Raw genomic sequence first — 22,018 nt, forward strand, 5'->3', positions numbered from 1 at the left:
AATACCACAAACACCTGTGATGTGGCCACAGGCTGTGGTAAAGCCTTTTGTTTGGTCTTCACTAACAGTATAAAGAGAGGAGAGAAAAGAGACCTGGCTCACAATCTGCATTGTGCCACAGAAGGAAACACAAGGTAAAGAGGGGGGGGGGGGGCAGCACAATTCTTGCCCCCAAGGTCACAGCTGTCTATCTCCAAAGAGGCATGGCTCGACCACAGTCACAGAGAAAAGAGAAGCTCCGCGCAGATTCAAACTGCATCATATCAGATCCTGCATACATCACATTCCTCTCTAAACCACACAATTACTTTACTACATTCTTTTATAGTTGGTGACGTACTACAAAATAAAAATACAAGGTAGCGCTAAAGAGAAGTGCAGCGTTTCAGCAGGAAAAATTACATCCAAAGACCTTCCGGAAAAGGAGGCAGGGAATATAATCGATAATCTTCAAATGACTGATGGAAATCTCTCGTCGGGCTGAGGAGCATGAGGGCTTTGCCATGGAGCAGCTCGGTTAATCATTAGGAAAGTCCAATTAGAGATGGAATGCTGAGGGGAGGGGAAATAAATCAGACAGTATCCCCCCCTCCACCACCCAAGGGTCTCGACTCAAACTCAAGCAATGAATTTGAATATCAACCATGACAATTTCTCCTTCATTTGTTGCCGAGCAAAACAGCCGCAGCTGTCAATCGGCATTACGCTGAGAAATGAATAGATTTATAGGCGCATTCCACAGTGGTAGGGGTGGTGATGGTGGTGGTGGGGGCTGCGTGTGATATTCTGCAAAGAAAAATGAGCGCTGATGTGAGTGGCAATGTTTTTGCGCGAGAAATAGCTCCATCTGTGTCCACCCTTTTGCTAAATAATTGAAAAACATGTCACTTTCTATTGTGTACGATATGAAAATACAATTTAGAAATGGTTGAACGAAGCCGGTGGTCACCATTCACGCACTTGCATGCATGGAAATGTGTTCCTGTAATTTTAACAGGTGCTGAAAATGATTCCTTATGCTCATTCTTTTTTCTTTCTTTTTTTTACACAAAATAATGGCAGTAATGCTGTGATGCACTTCAGCAACCCTTGCCTTTTGTGGCTCTATCAAGCATCCTAGAAACTCTAATGGGCTACTTCTACACAGATGCACGCTCTCCTGCACAAACCCAATAAACACACACACACACACACACACACACACACACACACACGCATGCATGCACAGACATGAGCGTTCATCCCCAAATACGCACTCCCAGTGGAAAATGGTGGTTGCTATGCGACAAAGAGCTATACTCGCAAAGTCCACTCGGCCTGCAAAGGGGAAAAAACTGTTTTCTGGAGTAGATCTCAAGTCGTCTCTTTTTCTTCAACTGTGCTACTACCCAGTTAAGAAATTGCACCGTACCGCCACCCTGCAATTGTCTCCCGTCTGGGAGCTTTTGGAGGAGCAGACACGAGTGAGCGTCAATGAGATGGAGCATGTTTTGGTGTTTCCCCACCAATCTGTCCGCCTGTCTGTTTGCCCCTTCAGCCTATGCTCTACCAGCTGCATAAACACTCCCCTCTCATTCATTCATTCTGCAATAATTTATCATCTATTGCTCTGTATTACTTCCTCTATCTGCCATTTCTCCCCACATCCATCCCTCCATCACCATCCGTCTTATTTTCCCGCTTCCTACTCGATACTCATCTATCCGTTCGGTCAAACTTTCACCCATCCATCCATCCATCCGTCCCTTCATCCGCTCCTCCTGCCGCAAACCGCTCTCTGGGTCCATACATCTCCTCGATAAAACCCACCTTCATGCATCATTAGGCAATCCATACGTCACTGCTCCTCATGCCTGCCTTCGGTCTCTAAAAACCCCCCAACCCTATCCTACGCCCATCCATCCGTACCTCTTGGTAGCGAGCCAGCCCCCCGTTGACAGCGGCGTCAATGACCCCGTTGAGGCACATGGTGAGAGGGTTGATGTTCTGCATCTGCCGGCTCTGACACTGGGTGATCAATGTGCGCAATTGGAGATTCTTGTTCTCGATCACCTCGATGGCGTTCTCCAGCGGGCTCACCTCCACCTGTGAAGGGAGGGGCGGTAATAGAAAGGGGGGGGAAAGGAAATATTGAGGAGAATGCTTCTTCGGTGGCACTAAAAGGAGATTTCTGCAGTCTGAAAGAATGAAAGGAAAATAACCCTGTTTGGGCTCAGAGATTGCACATTTACGAAGGAAGGCATGCTTTAAAAAGTGTGGTGTTTGAAAGAAATGGACATTCACCAGGGGTGTAATGAAAACAAAAGATACTGCTGAGGTGCATTGCGGGAAGTGTCGGTTCCAATATTTTTGGAAGTTGATCACACTATAAATTAAGAGTCAGGATATCTTGGCAGTGATGCGTGGACCACTTTTTTAAAATCTCTCATCTTGGTGAAAATTCTCTGGGTTAACTCCTCAATTGAGTGAATCGATTCTGAAAGCTTGAGGCACCTCAGAGTTATTTATGTATATGCTTCACAAATTCGGCCAGTTGTGTGTGAGAGTCTACATTTCCTTGCCACGTCAACTTTGTGTGACATGTTATGTGTGAGTCCAATATTCACTCTTTCAGTCTTTGGTCTCCACCAACTCCAGAGGGAAACATCTTCCTCTTCAGCTTCTAAATGCTTCACTACGTTCAGCAGGAGGTTGCTTACTTTATCTTTCCGCCGTTAAGTAGCAAAGTTGTTTCTTTCAGAGCTTCTTCACTTAAAAGTGCTGCTGAAGGGTGCAGTCCGACTGAATCGATGCACCAAAAAAATTACAGGCCATTAAAACCAAAACAATGGGCTGAAAGGGAAATGTGTGTTTGGGTGATTATCTGTGGTTTCATCACTAGCGGAGACACCTCGCACATATATTTGAGCCATTGTTAATATGAAAGTAATGATAACAGCCCCTTTAAAAAGAAGGTATGCACTGTATTATTGCAAACACACACTTATACAATACCGTAATACTTTAGTGTACAATTATGGAAAAATAAATAAATAAATATATACTCTCTTTTTCTTCCTCTCACACAAGCTTAATCCTCTTGCTAATTGAGCTAGTGTCAGTTCTGTATTTTATATGCGGTGGCACTGCATAACCATTAAAGAATAACACTGTGTTCACAAACCACACACACAGACACAGACACACACACACACACACACACACACACACACACACACACAAAAGAATATGCACTTAGACAAACGGAGACAGACACTGTGTTGTGTTTTGCATACGGTGGACAAAAGCAGCCTTTTTAAAATCCTCCCACTGCTTGGAGATCTGAATGAGGAGATCCAAGACGGAGAGCTTTTGAGGGGGATTTACATGCAACACACAGTGTGTGTGGGAATGGACTCGTACCAAATGTGAGTCCAGGCCGATAGAAATAATCCATACCAAAAAAAAAAAATCAATCTGAAAATATTGGTTAGCAGAGTAATGACATTTAGCAGGACATCCGAGCCATCCAATGAAGGTAATCAAATGTGCCCGACAGCCCAAACTCATGACCAAGGGCCATTATTGTTCTTCAATGTGATGACCTGGATCGATACTCGAGTATTGGCTGGCCTCGTTTTAAATTGCACCCGGCAAAATAAAATTGTGTTACAGTGGTGTCCCCTGTGTGGCTGTGCATTGCAGTTATGTCTTCATGGTTATTTCACACAACTCACCAGCTCTCTCTTCTCCACCTCGAACCAGCGGGAGATGCCTGGAAGGCTCTGGACCAGAGTCAGGGTCGTTCTCTCCACCCACAGGCTCTGCAGGAAGCACACGGCACACTCGTTGAGTAGCAGCTGATTTGCTTTACACGCTTTAAAAAGAATCCCGAGCTGCTTAAGCCTGATGTTGACGTACGCGCTTTATCTCGCGTAAGGCTGGATGCAATTTAATTACCGACACGCGGTTTGAGGAAACAAATTGTTGAGTGCACCTCTGCCAAACACCCACATTTAGGTGTAGGTCAGATGTCGTGTCTTATATCTCATATCATCGTTCATGTTCCACCACTTACACTGTCAGCCAACAAGCTTGTAAATGTGCCAACATCCCACAAGGTCGACCTGACAGCACGGAAACTACAAAAAAAACTCCAGCATTCACTCTAGGCAAATAACACAAGGGAGTCACACTACACAACACCTATAGTAACGTCCACTCCGTTTGTTTGCAAACGTGTCAAGAAGTTACCAGACTTTTGGACTGGAGCTGCGCCTTTGGGGACGCCTGCAGCGGGCTCACAGTGTCATTACAGCACCGTCCCGCCTGAGACACCACCTGTTCAAGCTCTCGCCTTCTGGAAGGAGATACGGGAACGTCGCAGCTCGTACTTTCAGGATTAAAGAGCGGTTTCTTTCCCAGGGCGGTGGATCTATTGTGCAATGCTGCTTTTAAACCTAGCCAATCCCGCCCCCCCGCTGTGCAATAACTAGAGCAAGTCCAGAACTTTTATCACAGCTCGCCCTTACAACAGTACTTGTACTTGTAACAAACTAATCTTTACCTCCCCCAAGAGGTTATATTTTCATCGCCGTTTTTATGTCCGTCAGTCAGCGGGATGACTGAAGATCTACCCAACTGAATTTCCATGATATTTTGTGGAGATGTGACTGGAGGAAGAGCCCATTTCATTTTGGAGCAGATTCGGATAAATGGGCACATGCATGATTTATTTGTTTCATTTTCTTTATGATGTTTTCTTTTGTGTATCAATGTTTATCTCTACTTGTATTACCTTTATGATCAGTTATATGAGCACTGCACTGGGACAGTTTTGTAATTTACTCACACAAGCTTTTTCAAATTCCCCAAAAAAAAACACCTGCACTCAATATAAGAATACTTACCAGTTGACTTGATAATGACATTACAGATAAGTATTTTTATCGTTTAGGTTGCTGATTTTTTCTTTATAATTGTAGATATTCAGATTCAGATATATTTTACACAAGACAGACAAAAGCAGAAAATCGAAATGAAAAAGAGTAAAGTTGAAATGAGCAAATTTGGAATTTTCCACCCATCAACAAATCAACTAAGCATTTTGGCTTTACTTAACAGTTTTACTTTACTTCTTGATCTCTGGCATAATAGCTACGCAATTTTAAAAAAAAAAGTATTCTAAATGAGGCTAATATGGTCCAAAAGGTGAAACATCATTGTCTTCACATGATCACTGTGAGCACAGTTGTTTTGCGCTGAGCCGTCTCCACGGGCCAGTGGGGATCAAGGTGCAGATGCAGTGCAGCTTAATCCAGGTTTAGGATGCAGTGCCTTGCTCAAGGACACTCCAGCAGAGGAGACAAGTGCTGACACAGCGCGGTATCGATCCACCGTCCTCCGGTTTAAGTGGAGGCTTTCATGTCACAACACAACCCTTTTGTCCTTTATTGATTTTTAAGCTTTTTTAAGGCCAATGATCCCACCTGAGCACCACTTGTATTACAGTTCTAGAGCAGGACGTTAAAACGAGAATCTTAACTTTTCTTGTCAACTTTTTTTTTCTGCAGATTGAAACTTTTTTTGTAGAATTTTTGGGAAACAGCGTACCACGCAAAAGTTCATTATACAGCACACATCATTCCTGCGTGAGGGCCAGAGATATCCAGCCCCGGCTGAAAATGTGATATCATAATTAAATCTATCCAAATAGCCTTGATGGAACTGAGATGACATGACTGTGTGCAGCGTGTGTATTAATACAGAATATTTATGAGCCTAATATCAGGGTCTCTGAGGTGTGTGTGCGTGTGTGTTTGGAGTGCGCCCAGCCGCGTGAGTCCGTCTGTGTTTGTGGCGGTAAAGATTTCATCTGTGCGAGGCTTTATGCAGAACCAGAGTTTTTGAGTATAATTAGTGATGCAAGGAGTCACGATGAATAAAACATTTGCAACACACAGACTAATACCTGGGTGCAGGTTCAAACTTTCACTGCCTACACACGGCTGACGATCGACGGGGAAGGTAGGGAAGGAAGTAAATGAAGCCGTCTGACATCAGTGTGCAGTAGTAAAAAAAAGATTAGAAATGTATAATGATTTTTTGAAATTTTGCAGCTGTTTCACAAGCAGTAATAGGCCATGAGTTCATTTCTAAAGGCTTATCTTCACATCTCAAAAAACTGTTGATTCTTATGGAGTACAACAAAGAGATGGAAAAGTACAGATGCAGGGAAATGTGCACATCATGACATTGCCCTCTTCGCATTTACCTATGCTTCGTGTGGCTGTCTATATTCATCTGGATTTCTCTTCCCCCCCCTCCACCGTACCTTGAACTCGTTCTCCTTGTCTTTGGTGCCCTTGTGAAAGGGACGGTCGTATCTGAACCTCCAGATGTGATTGAACTTGTAGAAGCTTTTGATGTTGTCAGGCACTCCGTCTCTCTGCAGCACATCCTGACTCTCAGGGATCGGGGTGACGGCGTAGATCTGCAGGTCTGCGGGCGCCGCGAATCAAGGCGAAAAAAGTGAGAGAGTGACAAGGGAAAGCACTTGAGGCCGTGGCGCACGGCGATTCTTCAATGACCCGAAAGAACATGGGGACAAGATGCAAGCACACACAGATGACAAGCACGCACACGCACGCACACAAGACGGGGTGTGTGTCTGTGTGCACTGTGAGGCAAGTATTTTGGGGTTTCATTTACGTCCACATGAAAACAATGCCCTGCCAACGATACTCTGACAATAAGTGAAACAGCAACTCTGGCAGGGAGTTAGGACAGCGGACATACATTCATATGCATGAGTGTTTGTGATAAGGATATACAGATGGGTGAGCAATCTGTGGGAGACGAGCATTATGAAAGTATAGCGCAGCAGTGTGCTTATTCATTCAGACAATCACTGAGGTACACGGCAAAGCGTATCACATGCACACCTGAGAGAATAATGTGAAGAGGACAAACAGAGCAACTTAAAACATCTTCTATTCTGTCCTTTTTGTCATTGTGTCACTGAGACCCTGTGTTCCCTCTCTCCTCCTCTATATATAACAGATGTCCCATACATTAGTGTGAATAATTAAATAAAAACCTCCCCCACTCGACTCACTGTACGATTCAAATTGGAACACAGCGCGGAAGTGAAGAGTATCGTCATCCATGTGAGTCACCGGCTTGATTTATGGACTATAAGCATCTAGGTTTGGTTTCAGAAAGAGAAAAAAATAAATAAAAGAAATAGAGAAAGAAAAGTGAATGAGGGCTTTTCCCTTCATTGACTATTTCATATATCGTAACCTACATTTAATTCAATTTCAAATCCGTCACGGTGACTTCTATCATGATGATGGCGAAGATGTGATTAAATCACTGTCACATTAATGTATCATTCATGATATGACTCTATTTAGTTTTACAAGTTAGGGAATGGGTATGTTGTAGTAGCATCTTTACAAAATAGAGCATATATTGGATTGATATTCTAGTACAGCAGCTGTTTTAGGAGAATACATAACATTATATAATCTTATATAATATAATATATATAATAATATATATATACAATGTTCAAAGAAGGTAAATCAGTAGAGTATGTTTGTGCGCATTCCTGTAAAGGGCCTTTGATAATGACAAAACAGAGCTTGTGAGAGGAACAGCGAGGCATGGTGTGTGACCAAGTGCCTCATTACAGGATATTTTGTTTATGTAAACACAATGCATGCTGTGCGAGTATGTGTGTTCAAGTGTATTTACACTGTGCTGCCTTTCCAAATATATATATTCTGTATATATATATATATATATAGCCAAGGATACACTGTGCTTCTGCCTGGTATATGGTCTGGTCGGGCTGGTTGACGTGCTGCATGGCGATGGCGTGGGGGAACTCGTTGAGCATCCGCTGCTGGAAAGCTTCCAGCCTCTCATAGTCATGGCCGCGGCACACAAACTCCTTATTCTGCAGAGAGGGGGGTGAGCAGAGGACGGCGTGGGGTTAGCTTGACATCTAGTGGCCGCGTGGTGCAACTGCAGCCTCATCTGCAAAAAAAACTCCACCAAGGACAGGGCCTGTTACATCATTAAATGGCATTGAAGGAAAAAAATAAAAGAAAAAAACAGAGTTGCTGAATGTCACCTCACTGGAGGAGTCTTATATAAGGAAAGTTAATTCTTACCGCGGGTCTACTTCTTTTGCGGGGGGGGGGGGGAATATTACACTGCTCAACTTGTTATTCGTGTCACAGAGGGAATATGGAGATTTCTTTACCCGTAAGAAGAAAGGAAACTTTTTCCCGTAGAAGCCCACTCTGAAGAATTCAGGTTCTAGTCTTTGCTGGTCCATGATCTTGTCGTAGAGAGAGGCCTCCATCATCTAGCCGGGAAAACAATGATAGTATTATATGAATAAATAAGCTCAGTTAATAATAATAATTTGTCTCGAAACTGCAGATTTACATGTAGATGCATAACTAGAATACTTTTTTTGTAGTTTTCCAGTATTTCCCCATCTTCATGTGGTTATAATAAGACTACAAGTAACAACCTTCTTGTTTGTTTAAGAAAACTCACTCTCATCTTGCTCAAGTTCCTGTAGTCGTAGTAAGACTCGTACTGGTCAGCCAGCTCTCTGCACAGAATGATACCATTCTCCCAACACTGGAGACAAAAACACACAAAAACACACACTGTGTCAACTGTTAATAATCAAACAGTGTCGCATAAAAAAAAAAAAAAAACGAGCATATCAAAGCAGCAGGAACCTTTATGGAGCTGGAGTCCATCGTTACTTTGACACTGCTAAACCACTTTACCTCCACTCGATGGCACTGGTGAGTCAACAATGTGAGGAGTCCAAATATTGCCTCCGCATGCAGGTACACTGCGGCCGTCCTGCTAATTAAATGAAAAGCTTCCCTTCCCTGCTGCCTACTAATCCCTGTTCGGCGGCATCGCCAGATGGTATTGCTCGTGAATGTGAAGAAAGATTGGACTATGAGTAACGAGGGGAGCATTTTTAATGATTCCGTAGAGCAATTTTATTTTAGCAGGGATGCTGTTGTTTTGTTTTTTTTTCCTTTTGTGTGTGTGTGTGTGTCTGTGTGTGTGCATGGGGTGGACTGGACTGGGGGATTCCATGATGACACTTTTCCCTGAGAGTGAATCGTCTGGGCTCCGTTTCTGATCCGCTCACTCTCTGCTCCACTAAAAGCAGCACCATCAAAGCACATCACGCTTCAGCTGTCAGGCTCGCCATCATCATCATCTCCCACAACATTTCTTTGAGGAATGGCGTGAGGATATTGTGGGATGATATAGATCCCGCTTTTAATTATCCAGCTGGCAGCCACTCGTCTGATCAGACCGAGGGAGGCGCTGACGCCTGGAGCCGCTGTCACAGTTCGCGAACGGGTAGAAATTAAACGTCTGACCACAAGTGACGGGTATTTTTACAGCGCCTCTTCAGAAGAGATTTAATTTCATGCGCGTGACGTCACGTGTCCACTAAACGAGCAGGGAGCTCCACATCTGTCAGCGTCCGTTTTGCTGCAGCTGCATTTTGCTTGTTTGTGCTAATTGATTGACATGTTTTATTCCATAAGAACCGTTACTAACAGGGCTGTGCCTCTTTTTCAAAGCCGAGAACTATATTTCAAAATTTTTAGAATATGCATGAGTGGCTGATATGCTGCTGGGTCTGGCAAAAAGCAATCTCGATAAGATTGTTGCTTCAAAGTGATGCATTGCATTCTCAGGCATTAAGCAAAGCTGCGAAGCCGCAACTGTTTCTTTTGTGCAGCTGAAAAATTATTGAACTGACTTTATATCCATAGAAAATAGGTCTGAATGCTGCAGCCTGTTTGTCAGTCAAGTCAACGAATTAATGCAGAAACAGCGGAGGCTAGAGTGGTGGAATAGAAAAAGAGGTGTGTGTGTGTGTCACAGCTCACCTTCCCCCGGTCGAAGTTCTGGACGATGGTGAGATGCAGATACTCTTTTCTTTGCCATTCGCTCTGCATGGGGTAGTTGAGGAACTCTCTAAGCGGCCGGTCGGACCATTCCAACAGCTCGTCGTACAGCAACAGGGTGTATGATGCCTCTGAGACGCACAAATAAAAACAGAGTAACAGTCAGGAGGTCATGTAGAGTAGATCTAAAAACAGCAGTAGGTACTGTTATCAGTGTCTCAGAAACATCTTTAGCAATACAACTCATAGAAACAGATCACAACACTGCACGTGATGGTGGTTTTCTTCAGGCGTACCTGTGTAGTTTTGTGCTTTCAAGTGCAGGTCGTACAGTTTGTGGATGTAACGGATGTACATCTCCTCTTTGTTCAACTCCGTTTTGTAAAAGTTCTGACAGGAGCAGTGGGCGGTTGGAAGAAAAAAGAAAAAAAGATATAATTTATAGAGAGTTAATGCATGCAAATGAGGAGAGCTTTTTCCAAAGTGGCAGATTGATCTATGGTCGAGGTGCGGCAGCACATTTCAGCTGCCAATTAGCAGTGACTTCTGATCCCCCAGCCCACACAACCAGGTGCTCTCGCAGATGGTTACATAAGGAAAGCTGAGTGGGCAAAGGCAGAGATATCAACCAGATCATATTTGTGTTTTACATATTTTTTTAAATTCTTAATCAATAAATGGCATCTATGGTTTGTCCTCAGCAGTTTTGCTAAGATTGCTTTAATAAGCCAATACCTGAAATCTAAAGATTTAGAGAAAGTCTTTTACTTGCAAATGTTACAGCAACAGTATCACATTCTGGGAAATAAGCTTATTCACCTTCTCGCCAACACTTAAGATTAAAGCACTGGCACCGCTCTCTCACATCTGTTCAATATAGGCTTAGCATAAACACTGGGAGCAGGGAAACAGCTAGCCTGGTTCTGTCCTGAGTTTTTTTTTTTCTTAACTAATCGAATGAGAAATCCATCCAGCACTTGAATATTGTATTAGACCTCAAATGTCTTTGGATGGAAGTGACAGAAGGTTATGTGCTGCACTATTTCTCATCGACAGGCTAGTCAGTCCTTGAGGGGATTCAAGGTTTTTACATCTTACTATTTTTATGGATTAAACAAATGTAATATAACAGTTTTATTAGTGAGCTTTAGAGGTGCAGGGGGCATATATATGGCCTTTTTTTTCCCTTTTCCACTCTTTGAACTAAGCTAACCGTCTATAGATTCATATTTGACAGATATGAGAGTAGTATTAATCTTCTCATCCAACTCTCAGCAAGAGATGTTCCGCGATTTCATTGATTTGATCAGTTTGTTTCTTCAATCTCCTTTCTGCATTTCTATCAAATCAAACCCAAACATTCTGATAAGTATTTGTGAGTGAAAGCACTTTAAGTCAGGTATCCTGTTGAAGATTGAGTTTTGGAAAAAGGCCAAAAAGAAGACAGGAGACAGACACAGGGAGTAACTGTTACTCACCAGTAAACTGACAGTACATCCAATCTTTTTGCCATCCACCTCTCCCAGCTTCATACAATCCCTGTGCATATGCCAAGATATGACAGGATTAGGAGAGATAAAGCATGTATGATCGCGTGTTTCTCGGCCTATGTGTGCACTCCTTACCTATAGTCGAGCAATCTCTCCATCAAGCGAGTGACGGTGGCGATCAGGGAGATCCCACTCTCCCTCCAGGTCTCTCTCTCAATCTTCTTCAGCAGGCTGAGGGACAAATGAAGAGAGGCAGAACGAGACAGATGGAACGTGAGGACCAAAAGAGACCAGATGTAAAAGGGAGCAAATGGGGAGGGACGAGGCGATTGGGGGGTAAGAAAAAGAAAGAAAGAAGAAAATACTAAGAAAGAAAAGGAGGCGAAGCAAAATAAGTAAATCAATCCCAGTCACACCAGTGTCACCTATGCTTGCTGGCCTGCCTGTGGGATTTAACAAAAAGAAAAGTTCCCAAAAAGTTCACAGTAGCTGATTTTTAGAATTGATTTGTTATCTCAGCAGGGCTGGTAAAGGAGACAAACACACCACACAGCCAAACTATTGCGGTCGACTTTTTGGCTGAAGTTCCCCCCGTTGCCCCTCACACAGACGACACTGAGAGAACAAAGAGGAGGGCGTCTTACCTAGGGTACGGACCAAACAGAGGAATTCTACTCCAGGCGGGAAGCATAGGCGGAATAAATTAATATTAATACTATTAATATCGGCACACACAGTCACGCAGGTTACTTCAGGGGGTTAGTAGAGTTAGAGGGAGGAAAATAAATTAAAACAATGAACTAATAAAGCGAGAAAACATAAAAGTTAGCTCATAAACATGTGCAGTAATCTGCATTTAAGGCTGAATTATAAATCAGCTTTTTTAGCAATAATGACTTCTGGTGCATAATTACATTATACAGCACAGTAAAGATATATGGCTTCAATAATATGTAGTTATATTACAACTATTCATCTATTTTAATTCACATGTAAAAATGGTGGCATAGAGAATGATTGACTATGGAAGACGAACTGACAATTACAGTAGATGCATATTTATAAATACTTATGCACAGTTTGATTCACATCTGTGTGGTACTAGGGGAGACATACAGTATGTGTGTGAATCAGAAATATGACTTAATTTAATGAAATCATGTTTTTAGGCACTAAGAGTTAAAGTTCAAAAGCTGGTTTTACAAGTTTAAATATATGAAATTTGTAGTGAAGGGGGGGACATAAAATTATGAAGAGGCATAGAACCACAAATAAAGCAGGGATAAATACACACACACACGCGCTGGCGTTAGCACATACACTAAGCATGCAGTGGCACGAACCTGGAAACACAACAAGGACAGAGTGGACAAGGACTGACCACGGAGGACGTGTGAGTGAAAATGAAGGTGACCCAAGATGAATATTGATCACTTACCTCTGATTATTATTCAACCAATATCCCCTACATCAACACTTTCAAATAACAAGCTACGCCAGGACTTATTATTTAAAACTATAAAACTAAAGCAGCACATTTTGCCATCAATCTAACACCTTAACACATTTACACTTTTTTCATTTTTTTTATCATTCAGGTAAAGCGGGGCTTCTCCGAGCAGTGACTCTTTTTCATCCGCGCTCTTTGGCTCTCAGGGTTAAAAGCTCATTTTTAAAAGACATAACACTGAGACACATCCAGTTGCAAATAAAAGAGCCATTTCCGGGGGATAAATGACCTGTGAGATGTCGCCCACGCAGGCATTTACCAGATGAGGTCTTTGTGTGGGTCGTGTCCTTTCGATAATTTGACCTTCAATCATTAACAGCTATTGTGTCTGTCAGTGGATGTGTAATGTGTATCCTGAGCTAACCTCTGTCCAAGCACATTTCTCAAAGCGTCTGCTGTAGTGATTTTTCTGTTAAATTCAACACGACATCCTACCGCCGCTCCTTTCTTTAACTCACATGCTGTTGAAGAGCTCCCTGTACGTCTCATCTCCTTTGCCCTCAGACATCAGGCTGTCCAGTTTGTCGATCAGCTTGGCCTCCACCTGTGAGGAGGGGGAGGGGGGAGAAAAGAAGCATTTAAATCTCAAAGAGGCAGCCAGTTCAAATGATATGAACAAAATGACTGGAAGGAAAAGCAGCATGAATCGTTCATTATTAATGAAATGTGTCTGATGCAAGTCAATCCATTTCTACCGGCTGCGCTACCTGTTTGAAATTGCCACTGCGTCTCTGCTCCCAGTCCATCATGTCATGGAAGATGGGGATCATGACATTCCTCAGGTCGGGCTGAGGCACCAGCGTCACCTCCAGGAATGGACCAATCATCGCCGGGATGAAGTTCAACTTGTGCTCCCCTGGAGAGCAGAGAGACGGAGGGTCGACACACCGGGGTTAGGCTCTCACTTTATCCCCGAACACAGCCTCTTGTTTGTGTCGGAGGCAATTTGGCCCGACTTCAAGGAGCAGCCCCCTTTCTTTCTTCCAAAAAAAGTTTCAACCACAAGAAAAGCTGTTCTTATACATTAATGTGGTCTGAGTGCATCCAACCAAATTCACCTTGACATCAAGTGATACACAAACAAAAATTAAGAGACTTTCATAATGCATTTCATATTGTTCAAAAACCCACTTGAATGCAGATCTGCAAAAAATAATTGTATAAATCCATCACCGATGCAGAACAGAACAAAAGCACCCACACAAAGCAGAGTGAGGCATCCTGCCTGTTGCCATGGTGACAAATAATTTTGAGCACTAAGAAACAAAGCGAGAGAGATTTTGTTTTTTTTAGCTCCCATCTGCTCAGGTTTTAAGAAATAAGAGTTAATTTTCCTTTACTTTCTGTGATGTTAGTGCGGCACACAGACTTCAAAAACACAATTTTAACAGCAGAAGAAGAATAAATGAATACATAAAGTATTTTCTGCCTTGTTGTTATAGGCTGATATAGTGCACACTACTGGAAGGCAGACTTCACACTTCAAACACGTGTGTTGACATGACCAACGTTTCATCATCTTACCTAAATTCTGCCACATGCTGAAGATCTCACAGCCCATCATCACCCTCATGTCTCCGTACCTGCATGAGGAAAAATGTCACTGTTCGAAATTGGAGCTTGCTGCAGGCAAATACTGAGAGAAGCTGCATCGAGCAGCATGTTAAGTACTCATTATACGGTATGTGGTCCACGGTTGTGTGTGCGTGTGTGTGTGTGTTTCCAAGCAACACTTACTTTTCCAGTATCTTCTTCCTCTTGGAGGGAGAGAAGGACTCCAGTTGAAGACAGGGTTGGTTGATGAATATTACCGAAAGATAGAAATACGAGTCCCACACCTGAAAGTGGCGGGGTCAAAAAATAGCAACTTGTCAATCAATTTTAAATTTCAGGAATTCAGGCAAAAAAAAAACCAAGATAATTTGGCGCTGGTTTTCATGGATGGATATTTAAGTTGTTATCAACAGTTTTAGCAGTAAATTGGTTGCTTCTTTGTGTCTGAATTGAAACTACTAAGGGTGAGTGTGCATCTTTGACATCTGAGAAAGGGAAGAAAACAATTTAATTAAGAAACCTTTTGGGTTTTTTGTTTTCTTCTTTCTTTTGTCACTTTTGTCTCAGTCTATTTTGTTTTTTTTGCTCACAGCTCATTTTAATGTCTGCCCCTAAGCTTTTGACTCATGGTATTGTGTCTGTTTTATGTCTGAGTCTCTGTGCAGGCATTTGTTTTTGAAAAGTGTGACTTACAAAAATAAATGAAAATTTGTATCTGCCTCCGTGTCAGTAAGGGAGTGTGTATGTGTGTGTGACAGTTTTGAAGCGTTGCGGCATCACTCAGATCTGCACAAAGACCAACCCCCCACCCCCCCACCTACCTTGTAGTCAAACTTGTCGTTGAGGAAGTTTTTCCTCAGAGCGTCGGAGAGGTAGAGGACCGTCGTTATGATGACACTGAAAGAACAAATGAGCAGGAGGTGAGGAAGGTTACTGTGTCGCCTCGGAGGAAAAATGCATCGCCGCGAACAATTCGCATGTAGATCAAATAGCCCCATTTTGAAGAGCAATGGTGCAGAGGGGAGATTTGTAATGATGGTCCGATTTTAGTATGAAGTTCAAACATAAAAACCCAAGGGAACACCAAACACATTAAAGGCATCACTCTCGTGTTAAGATTCTTTTTTCACGGTTTAAAGAAATGTTTGGCTCAAGACACATAAATCCATATATCCATCCACAGACGCTGGTGCTTTTCCACTCGGAACACAAAAGTCTTTATGAATGAGCGGATACGAGCCCTTTCATTGACCTTTATGTATTACATTATCAGCGCGGAGCCTTCAATAGTGTCCTCCAGAGTAGCTCTGCACATTAGCCTGGGATTCACTCTCGTTTTTATTAAGAGCACTACATCAAAATTTGCCCCCGCGCCCTTTGGTTAAATATTTCACTTATCTTTGTACCTTCACCTTGCAGCCTTCTAGCAACCCAGTCTCCAATGTAGTAAGAAAAAAAAAGAAAAGAAAACATAACATTGGATCTCTACTGAGACAACAGAAATGTGGAACAGGAAGACAAAGCTCTACATACACTTCCAGCAGATAAACCATCTCTGACTTGGTAAATTCTTGCATTGTGGATGTCCTCATATATGTCCTCTATTTCTATTTTTTATCAATCCCAGTCACACCAGTGTCACCTATGCTTGCTGGCCTGCCTGTGGGATTTAACAAAAAGAAAAGTTCCCAAAAAGTTCACAGTAGCTGATTTTTAGAATTGATTTGTTATCTCAGCAGGGCTGGTAAAGGAGACAAAAACACCACACAGCCAAACTATTGCGGTCGACTTTTTGGCTGAAGTTCCCCCCGTTGCTCCTCACACATTTTTATTTACTGCTTTCCATCTTCTCTCCTCTCCTCTCCTCTCCGTCTGTGTGTGTGTGTGTGTGTGTGTGTGTGTGTGTGTGTGTGTGTGTGTGTGTGTGTGTGTGTGTGTGTGTGTGTGTGTGTGTGTGTGTGTGTGTGTGTGTGTGTGTGTGTGTGTGTGTGTGTGTGTGTGTGTGTGTGTGTGTGTGTGTGTGTGTGTGTGTGTGTGTGTGTGTCTTACTTGTTGGTGACCAACCGCATGACCGTCCAGTCTTTAGGAAACATTTCCGGTCGGATTAGGATCCTGAACACTGTGAAGATCGGAAGAAGGAAGTCCTAGAAAAAATAAAACCCCAGACACAGACATGGTGTCAGTGGAAACTTTATCACTGGCCCTGTCCATGGTGCTGAAATATTCCACATCTAGCTCTGTGCGTGTCTCTACATCGTTCTCTCTCTCCCGTTCATGAAAAAAAACCAAAAAACTGTGACAGGCACTTTGTCAGTAGCAGTTATTGGAAATTTAGGTGTTACATATTCCTCCTGGCAGGTGTTGTGTTGCATTACCTGTGATTTATGTAAAGGAAAAATGATATGCATACATTTTTACAAATGTTATTCAAATTGTCAGATTAAATGACATTCAAGTCAGACTCTAGTGCGAACACACTGCATACTAATGTCTAACACGATGCAGAATGCAGACAGGTGCATAAATGTTTTTTTATCTCATGATGCAGTCTATTGACGTCTGTCTGTGGTGCAGAGTCTAATCAGATCTTTTAAACCACAACCATTTTTCTACATATTTCAATGCACATCGGACGTAACGTCTATCAATCAGAAAATGACATCCTTTCTGAGCACACTCATACTTGACAACTACACTGTGCCATTCACATCATTTTAAGAGTAGACTTGTTACATACTGAGGCTATACTGTATGACTCTTCCCCAAGCCGAGTGTCTGTGCAATCAGACACTTACTTTGGATACTCGTGATAAGAGCACTTGAATTAACGCATCTCCTTTTTTGAACAAGTGCTCTCGAGTTCCCACCTTCCGACTGTCTCTGAGATTCAGCAAACTGATATTTGTCACCAGTGGGGAACCTGTGACCTCATTAACTTTCTTTGTCTCTTCCTCTGTGTTCCCATCTCTTTGCTCACCTTCGTGTGTCCCTGCCTGTGCTGACCCTGCAGTGCTGTGCACATTTGCAAATGTGCACTGGTAAGCAATGCAGACACATAAAATACTCCTGTCTTCACACTAGACAAATGTGTGTGTATGTGTGTGTGTGTGTGTATGTGTGTGTGTGTGTGTGTACGTACACTTCCGTCTGTCTAGATATTACTCATGACATTACTCATGACAACACATGTATTTATCTATGTCTTATAAACATACAAAGAAGACCTGGCTCAAACCAATTAATGACAATATGTTAAGTAATATGGAGAGAAAGGGATTGTGATTGGTTTGCAAGCATTTGAATGAGCTCCTACAAACAAGTAATCTACTTTAATTATCTAGCCATGGACACCAGCTACAACCTAAATCGGGTTATCAGATCCCAATGTGGAGTAAAGTTGACATACATTGCTAGTAACATACAATCGCTTCTATGACCAGCTTTAGATTATGTTTAATGTGACAGTGACTCATGACTCTGCAGGGCAGACCGAGTGTCAAACATCCATCTATCGCAATTTATTCTTTTACCTCAGATTCACACAGAGACAGACAGGGGGATGGGGGATTGGGGGGGGGGGGGGCAGGTCTCACCCTCAGGTCGTCTTTGCTGCTGAATGCCTGCAGGAGCTGCTGGTAGTGTCTGTCACTCATCTGTCGTAGCAGCGCCAACAAACATGCCACAAACTCCCCCTGGTAGAAAACACACACACAAGCACACACACAGAGACACGGAAAAAAAAAACGTTTGTATGTTTATCATCAGTAAGGTTATGGTACAGTCAAAATTATTAGGTGCCATAACTTAACTGTTAATGTATGGGTCCATGTACTACACTCAGTAGTACCATTATAAATGCACAGATAGTTTTTAATTCAGGAATGTAATTTATAATTTGAATTTCAACCCAAAATTGAAATGAAAAACTGAATAACTATACAGCTTAACATGTCTGTATGTTTCATAGCACATTTACAGTCCATTGCATGGGGGTCTTCTGAATTCTTGCCTGTGAGATCCCTGTGAGATCTCTCGTCCGGAATGGCAAAGAGTATATTATGATTCAAAATATGATTGATTTCACGTGAGATTTTATTACTATTCGTGTGGAAATAATAATAAAATGCACTTAGGTTATTATATCAGGTTATGGTATCCACAGCGGTGGGACCAGAATAATAAAATGTGTCCTTACTCTCATGTAACGGATAAATTAGAAGAGGTCTGGAAGAGATGAATGTGGTCCTGTGTGTCCATGACTACAGGTAATAAAAAATGAATTTATTGAATCCATGAGGAGGCCTTTATTAGCCTCTATTGGCAACAAGTAATAATTGTAGTAACATTAGTAGAACTTCACTATTGAGTGGAAGAACCCTCCACCCTTCCCCGGGTCTCCATCATCACACAGTCATAATGATGATGATGATGATCTCATCATTATCCACTTCACCGTTCCCCCCTCCGTGCTGTGCTGTATTATAAATCTTAATTATTGCCATCAATGTTAATAATGTTAGCGGCACGGCGGCAACTCGATTTAGAAATCTATAATTACTTTTGCACGTTTTGTTAAGTCCCAAAACAATTTACAGTTTACACACACACAAGCACATGCACACAGTACTGTACACGGTGAAACACACGCACAGTGACATCCTGGAACTGAATTCTCATGGCAGGACCAGCAGACTGGGGCCGGTTGCTAATTTCCAGGATGGTCCTCAGTAGAACTCCCAGCAGGCTCTCCACAATGAGCTGCACCTCCTCCGACACCACAGGCTCCTACACAATACAGAAAAAACACACACTGTGAAACACACTTCAATTTAAGAAAGTATTCACAAATGTTCCCTTGAAGCCATCTTGACTAATTTGCAGTCAAACACAACCTTGAGCCACTGTCGACAGCTGATGTCATTCTGCCTCGGAGCCGAACTCTTCACCCCTCGCAGCCTGTAACCTCCCTTTCATTGCCAGTTTTTGAACCAGCGAGTGCCAGGACTAATAAGACGTTTCAAGGCTAAGAGCGAGATTTTGAAACTGTAAGTTCACATGGAGAAAGGAGACAGGGAAAAGGACTAAAAGAAGGTGGAACACAGAGGAGAAAAAGATGATTAGATTAAGATTAAAAGCAACTGAAAGAGAGTGGAAGATAAACTGTGTTTGTGTGTGCGTGTGCGTGTTGGTGTGTGTGTGCGCATCTCCCTCTAGTCTCTATACCACTGCTAAGGCAGGCAGGTCTTGGACAGAGCAAAATGAGAAGTAGCTTCAGACTGTCACAATGGCTGCCACTGCTGTCATTTCCCTTTAGACGTGGTGCCACTCTGTGTGTGCGCGTGTGTGTGTACGTGTGTATGTATGTGTGTGTGTGTGTGTGTGCGCGTGCGTGTGTCCGATGCCTTTACCAATAGCTGCCCCCCTGGCAGTGAACAGTGCAAGTCAGGCAACCCTGGCGCACACACACACACACACAAATCAGACAAACGTACACGCACAGCTCAAAGTGACTGCCGCTTCAACAATACCCATTGCCAAATAGATGGGTCTCATTACCGGACCGCATGGCTGCCGAATATGCACGTTACCAAGACTAATTGACCGAATGCACACGACAAAACAATCTGCTGTCGCAAAGTATTTGGCAAGGAAATTGCCATATGACTAATTATTCTGGCTTTGACTTCCTTTAAAGTTCCATCCTAGTTGCTACGTAGCAGAGAGAAGAAGAAGTCAGAGCTGCAGCACAGGACACTTGTCATTCATAATAACATCTAGAATTCATCTACAAGAGGGACATCTGACGCAAATGTCTTTTTACTAATAATTTTGTTGAAGCTACATTACTACTGGTGCTACTGTAGCGAGCAGGTGCGATAGCAAAAAGGGATTGTTTGTTTGGGATGTACATAATTACTGAACATTACATTCACATGCACCTCGTCTCGTCTCATCTTTGGTGTGTGCTTTGAAGTCGGAATGAGGGAAAAACATGGACACCGTAAACAAAATGTGTTGTATTTATGTGTTTAGAGTGTTTAAACAACACCTTGACACCTCTTTCCAATATGTGCATAATAACTAAGAGCGCATTTTTTTTCTCTGACTATTCCAACATCTCGTGAATGCACTATTAATCCTTTTCTTGCTGAGAGTCAGATGAGTAGAACTGATACCAAAATCATTTCTAAAGATAAGCAGGATAATAAGTGAGCTCCAGGAGGTGCTGTTAGGATGATTTAGGATTTTATTTTTTGTTGTACCATTGACAGAGCCAGGCCAACTGTTTCGCCTTCTTCCTAATCTTTGTGCAAAGCTAAGCTACCTGGCTCCCAGCAGTAGCTTCTTCACATATAACTTTTCAGTAAAAAAAAAAGAAAAAAAAAAGGCATAAGCGAATCTCCCAAAATGTAATATCATTCTGTAAAGGCCTGATGTGTAATACTCACCGCCGTGCCGTTCTCCTCCTTCGTGATAAGGGACAGCATGCTGGTGAGGATGCGGGCGCACATGACCAGGTCTCTCTGCTCCTGCATGTGGGCCTGGAGGACACGGAGCACCACCGGCAACAGGATGCACCGCGATTCTGCAACGCACAAACACACAGTGAACTCCCCCACATCAAACACATTCTGTTGCATAAAGAGTAAACACCAAAAGGTCAAATAAAGAATAACACCAAAAAAATGGTCTTGACTTCTTGTTTTGCTTTCAAGAGTGTACAGTGTTTCTTAGATATGATTAAATCCCTAAATGTAAATCTAACATTAATGTGTTTTGCGTGAGGGGTGTTTATCTCGTTACATGATGCCGTTGGGAACATGCTGGATAACTAAACACTGACACAGCAATTTGTTTCGGTGCACAGTCTTTATTAAGAGCAATTTAATGACATGGAGTTAGTTGCACTGTAGGGCAACAATTAGCCAAGGTGTGTTCTCAAATTAGTGCACAACAGTAGAGTGTAATGTAGACTAATAGCCTGTGTGTACAAGCTGCAAGAGAAAACATACAATGCGCCACTGATCATGCATTTTTTTGTGTGGCCAGTTGTTCAAATCTGTTTGTTTCCCTCTGCGCTGTTTATTTTCCCCTTTGTGTTCATAATCTCTGTACAAGCCCGTTTGTATTAATATCATTTGCTCACAAACATTTTCTGTTTTCTACATTCAAATGTGTTTACAAGCGTTAATGATGCAGGCATATCAACGTTCACATGTTTTTACCTGGATTAATGTAAAGCTGGCTCTCCACCGTTTTGGCAATGCACTGCAGTTTGACCGCCTCCAGGGGGCAGTCGGCGTGGATGGTGGTGGGCAGGCTGCCCAGCATCTCCCTGACGAAGCCGGCCACCTCCCGCACAGTGAAAATCTTCAGCAGCTCGCCATAAACGGCGGGAAATGTCCGCAGGAACACCGCCTGGGCAGGAAGGAAGGGGGGCAAAGTTCAGCACGCAGACGCTAAAATACGACCAGGCACTGTGAATACCACCACTGTCAAAATATTTTGAT

At 42.7% G+C, this 22,018-nt stretch overlaps 1 protein-coding gene across 4 annotated transcripts in view; it reads right to left on the reverse strand.

Annotated features, from left to right (window-relative positions):
• Nucleotides 1-22,018, reverse strand: part of dock4b (dedicator of cytokinesis 4b) — a 100,569-nt gene that overhangs the window by 15,140 nt on the left and 63,411 nt on the right. For 3 of the 4 annotated variants that reach the window (XM_047336065.1, XM_035620091.2, XM_047336063.1), the window contains exons 23-43: nucleotides 21,734-21,926; nucleotides 20,957-21,093; nucleotides 19,158-19,292; nucleotides 18,101-18,199; nucleotides 16,557-16,651; nucleotides 15,329-15,404; nucleotides 14,691-14,791; nucleotides 14,478-14,536; nucleotides 13,661-13,809; nucleotides 13,412-13,497; nucleotides 12,088-12,114; nucleotides 11,579-11,674; nucleotides 11,432-11,492; nucleotides 10,250-10,343; nucleotides 9,936-10,084; nucleotides 8,557-8,643; nucleotides 8,255-8,359; nucleotides 7,804-7,945; nucleotides 6,314-6,480; nucleotides 3,717-3,803; nucleotides 1,909-2,085 (exon numbers count right to left, since the gene is read on the reverse strand). In XM_047336065.1, coding sequence (XP_047192021.1) covers nucleotides 1,909-2,085; nucleotides 3,717-3,803; nucleotides 6,314-6,480; nucleotides 7,804-7,945; nucleotides 8,255-8,359; nucleotides 8,557-8,643; nucleotides 9,936-10,084; nucleotides 10,250-10,343; nucleotides 11,432-11,492; nucleotides 11,579-11,674; nucleotides 12,088-12,114; nucleotides 13,412-13,497; nucleotides 13,661-13,809; nucleotides 14,478-14,536; nucleotides 14,691-14,791; nucleotides 15,329-15,404; nucleotides 16,557-16,651; nucleotides 18,101-18,199; nucleotides 19,158-19,292; nucleotides 20,957-21,093; nucleotides 21,734-21,926 — 2,322 coding nt within the window. The remainder of the gene's footprint in view (nucleotides 1-1,908; nucleotides 2,086-3,716; nucleotides 3,804-6,313; nucleotides 6,481-7,803; nucleotides 7,946-8,254; nucleotides 8,360-8,556; nucleotides 8,644-9,935; nucleotides 10,085-10,249; nucleotides 10,344-11,431; nucleotides 11,493-11,578; nucleotides 11,675-12,087; nucleotides 12,115-13,411; nucleotides 13,498-13,660; nucleotides 13,810-14,477; nucleotides 14,537-14,690; nucleotides 14,792-15,328; nucleotides 15,405-16,556; nucleotides 16,652-18,100; nucleotides 18,200-19,157; nucleotides 19,293-20,956; nucleotides 21,094-21,733; nucleotides 21,927-22,018) is intronic. The other variant, XM_047336064.1, reaches the window with a different exon arrangement.

The sequence above is a fragment of the Scophthalmus maximus genome, chromosome 12 (assembly GCF_022379125.1).
Source record: "Scophthalmus maximus strain ysfricsl-2021 chromosome 12, ASM2237912v1, whole genome shotgun sequence".
Taxonomy (NCBI): Eukaryota; Metazoa; Chordata; class Actinopteri; order Pleuronectiformes; family Scophthalmidae; genus Scophthalmus; species Scophthalmus maximus.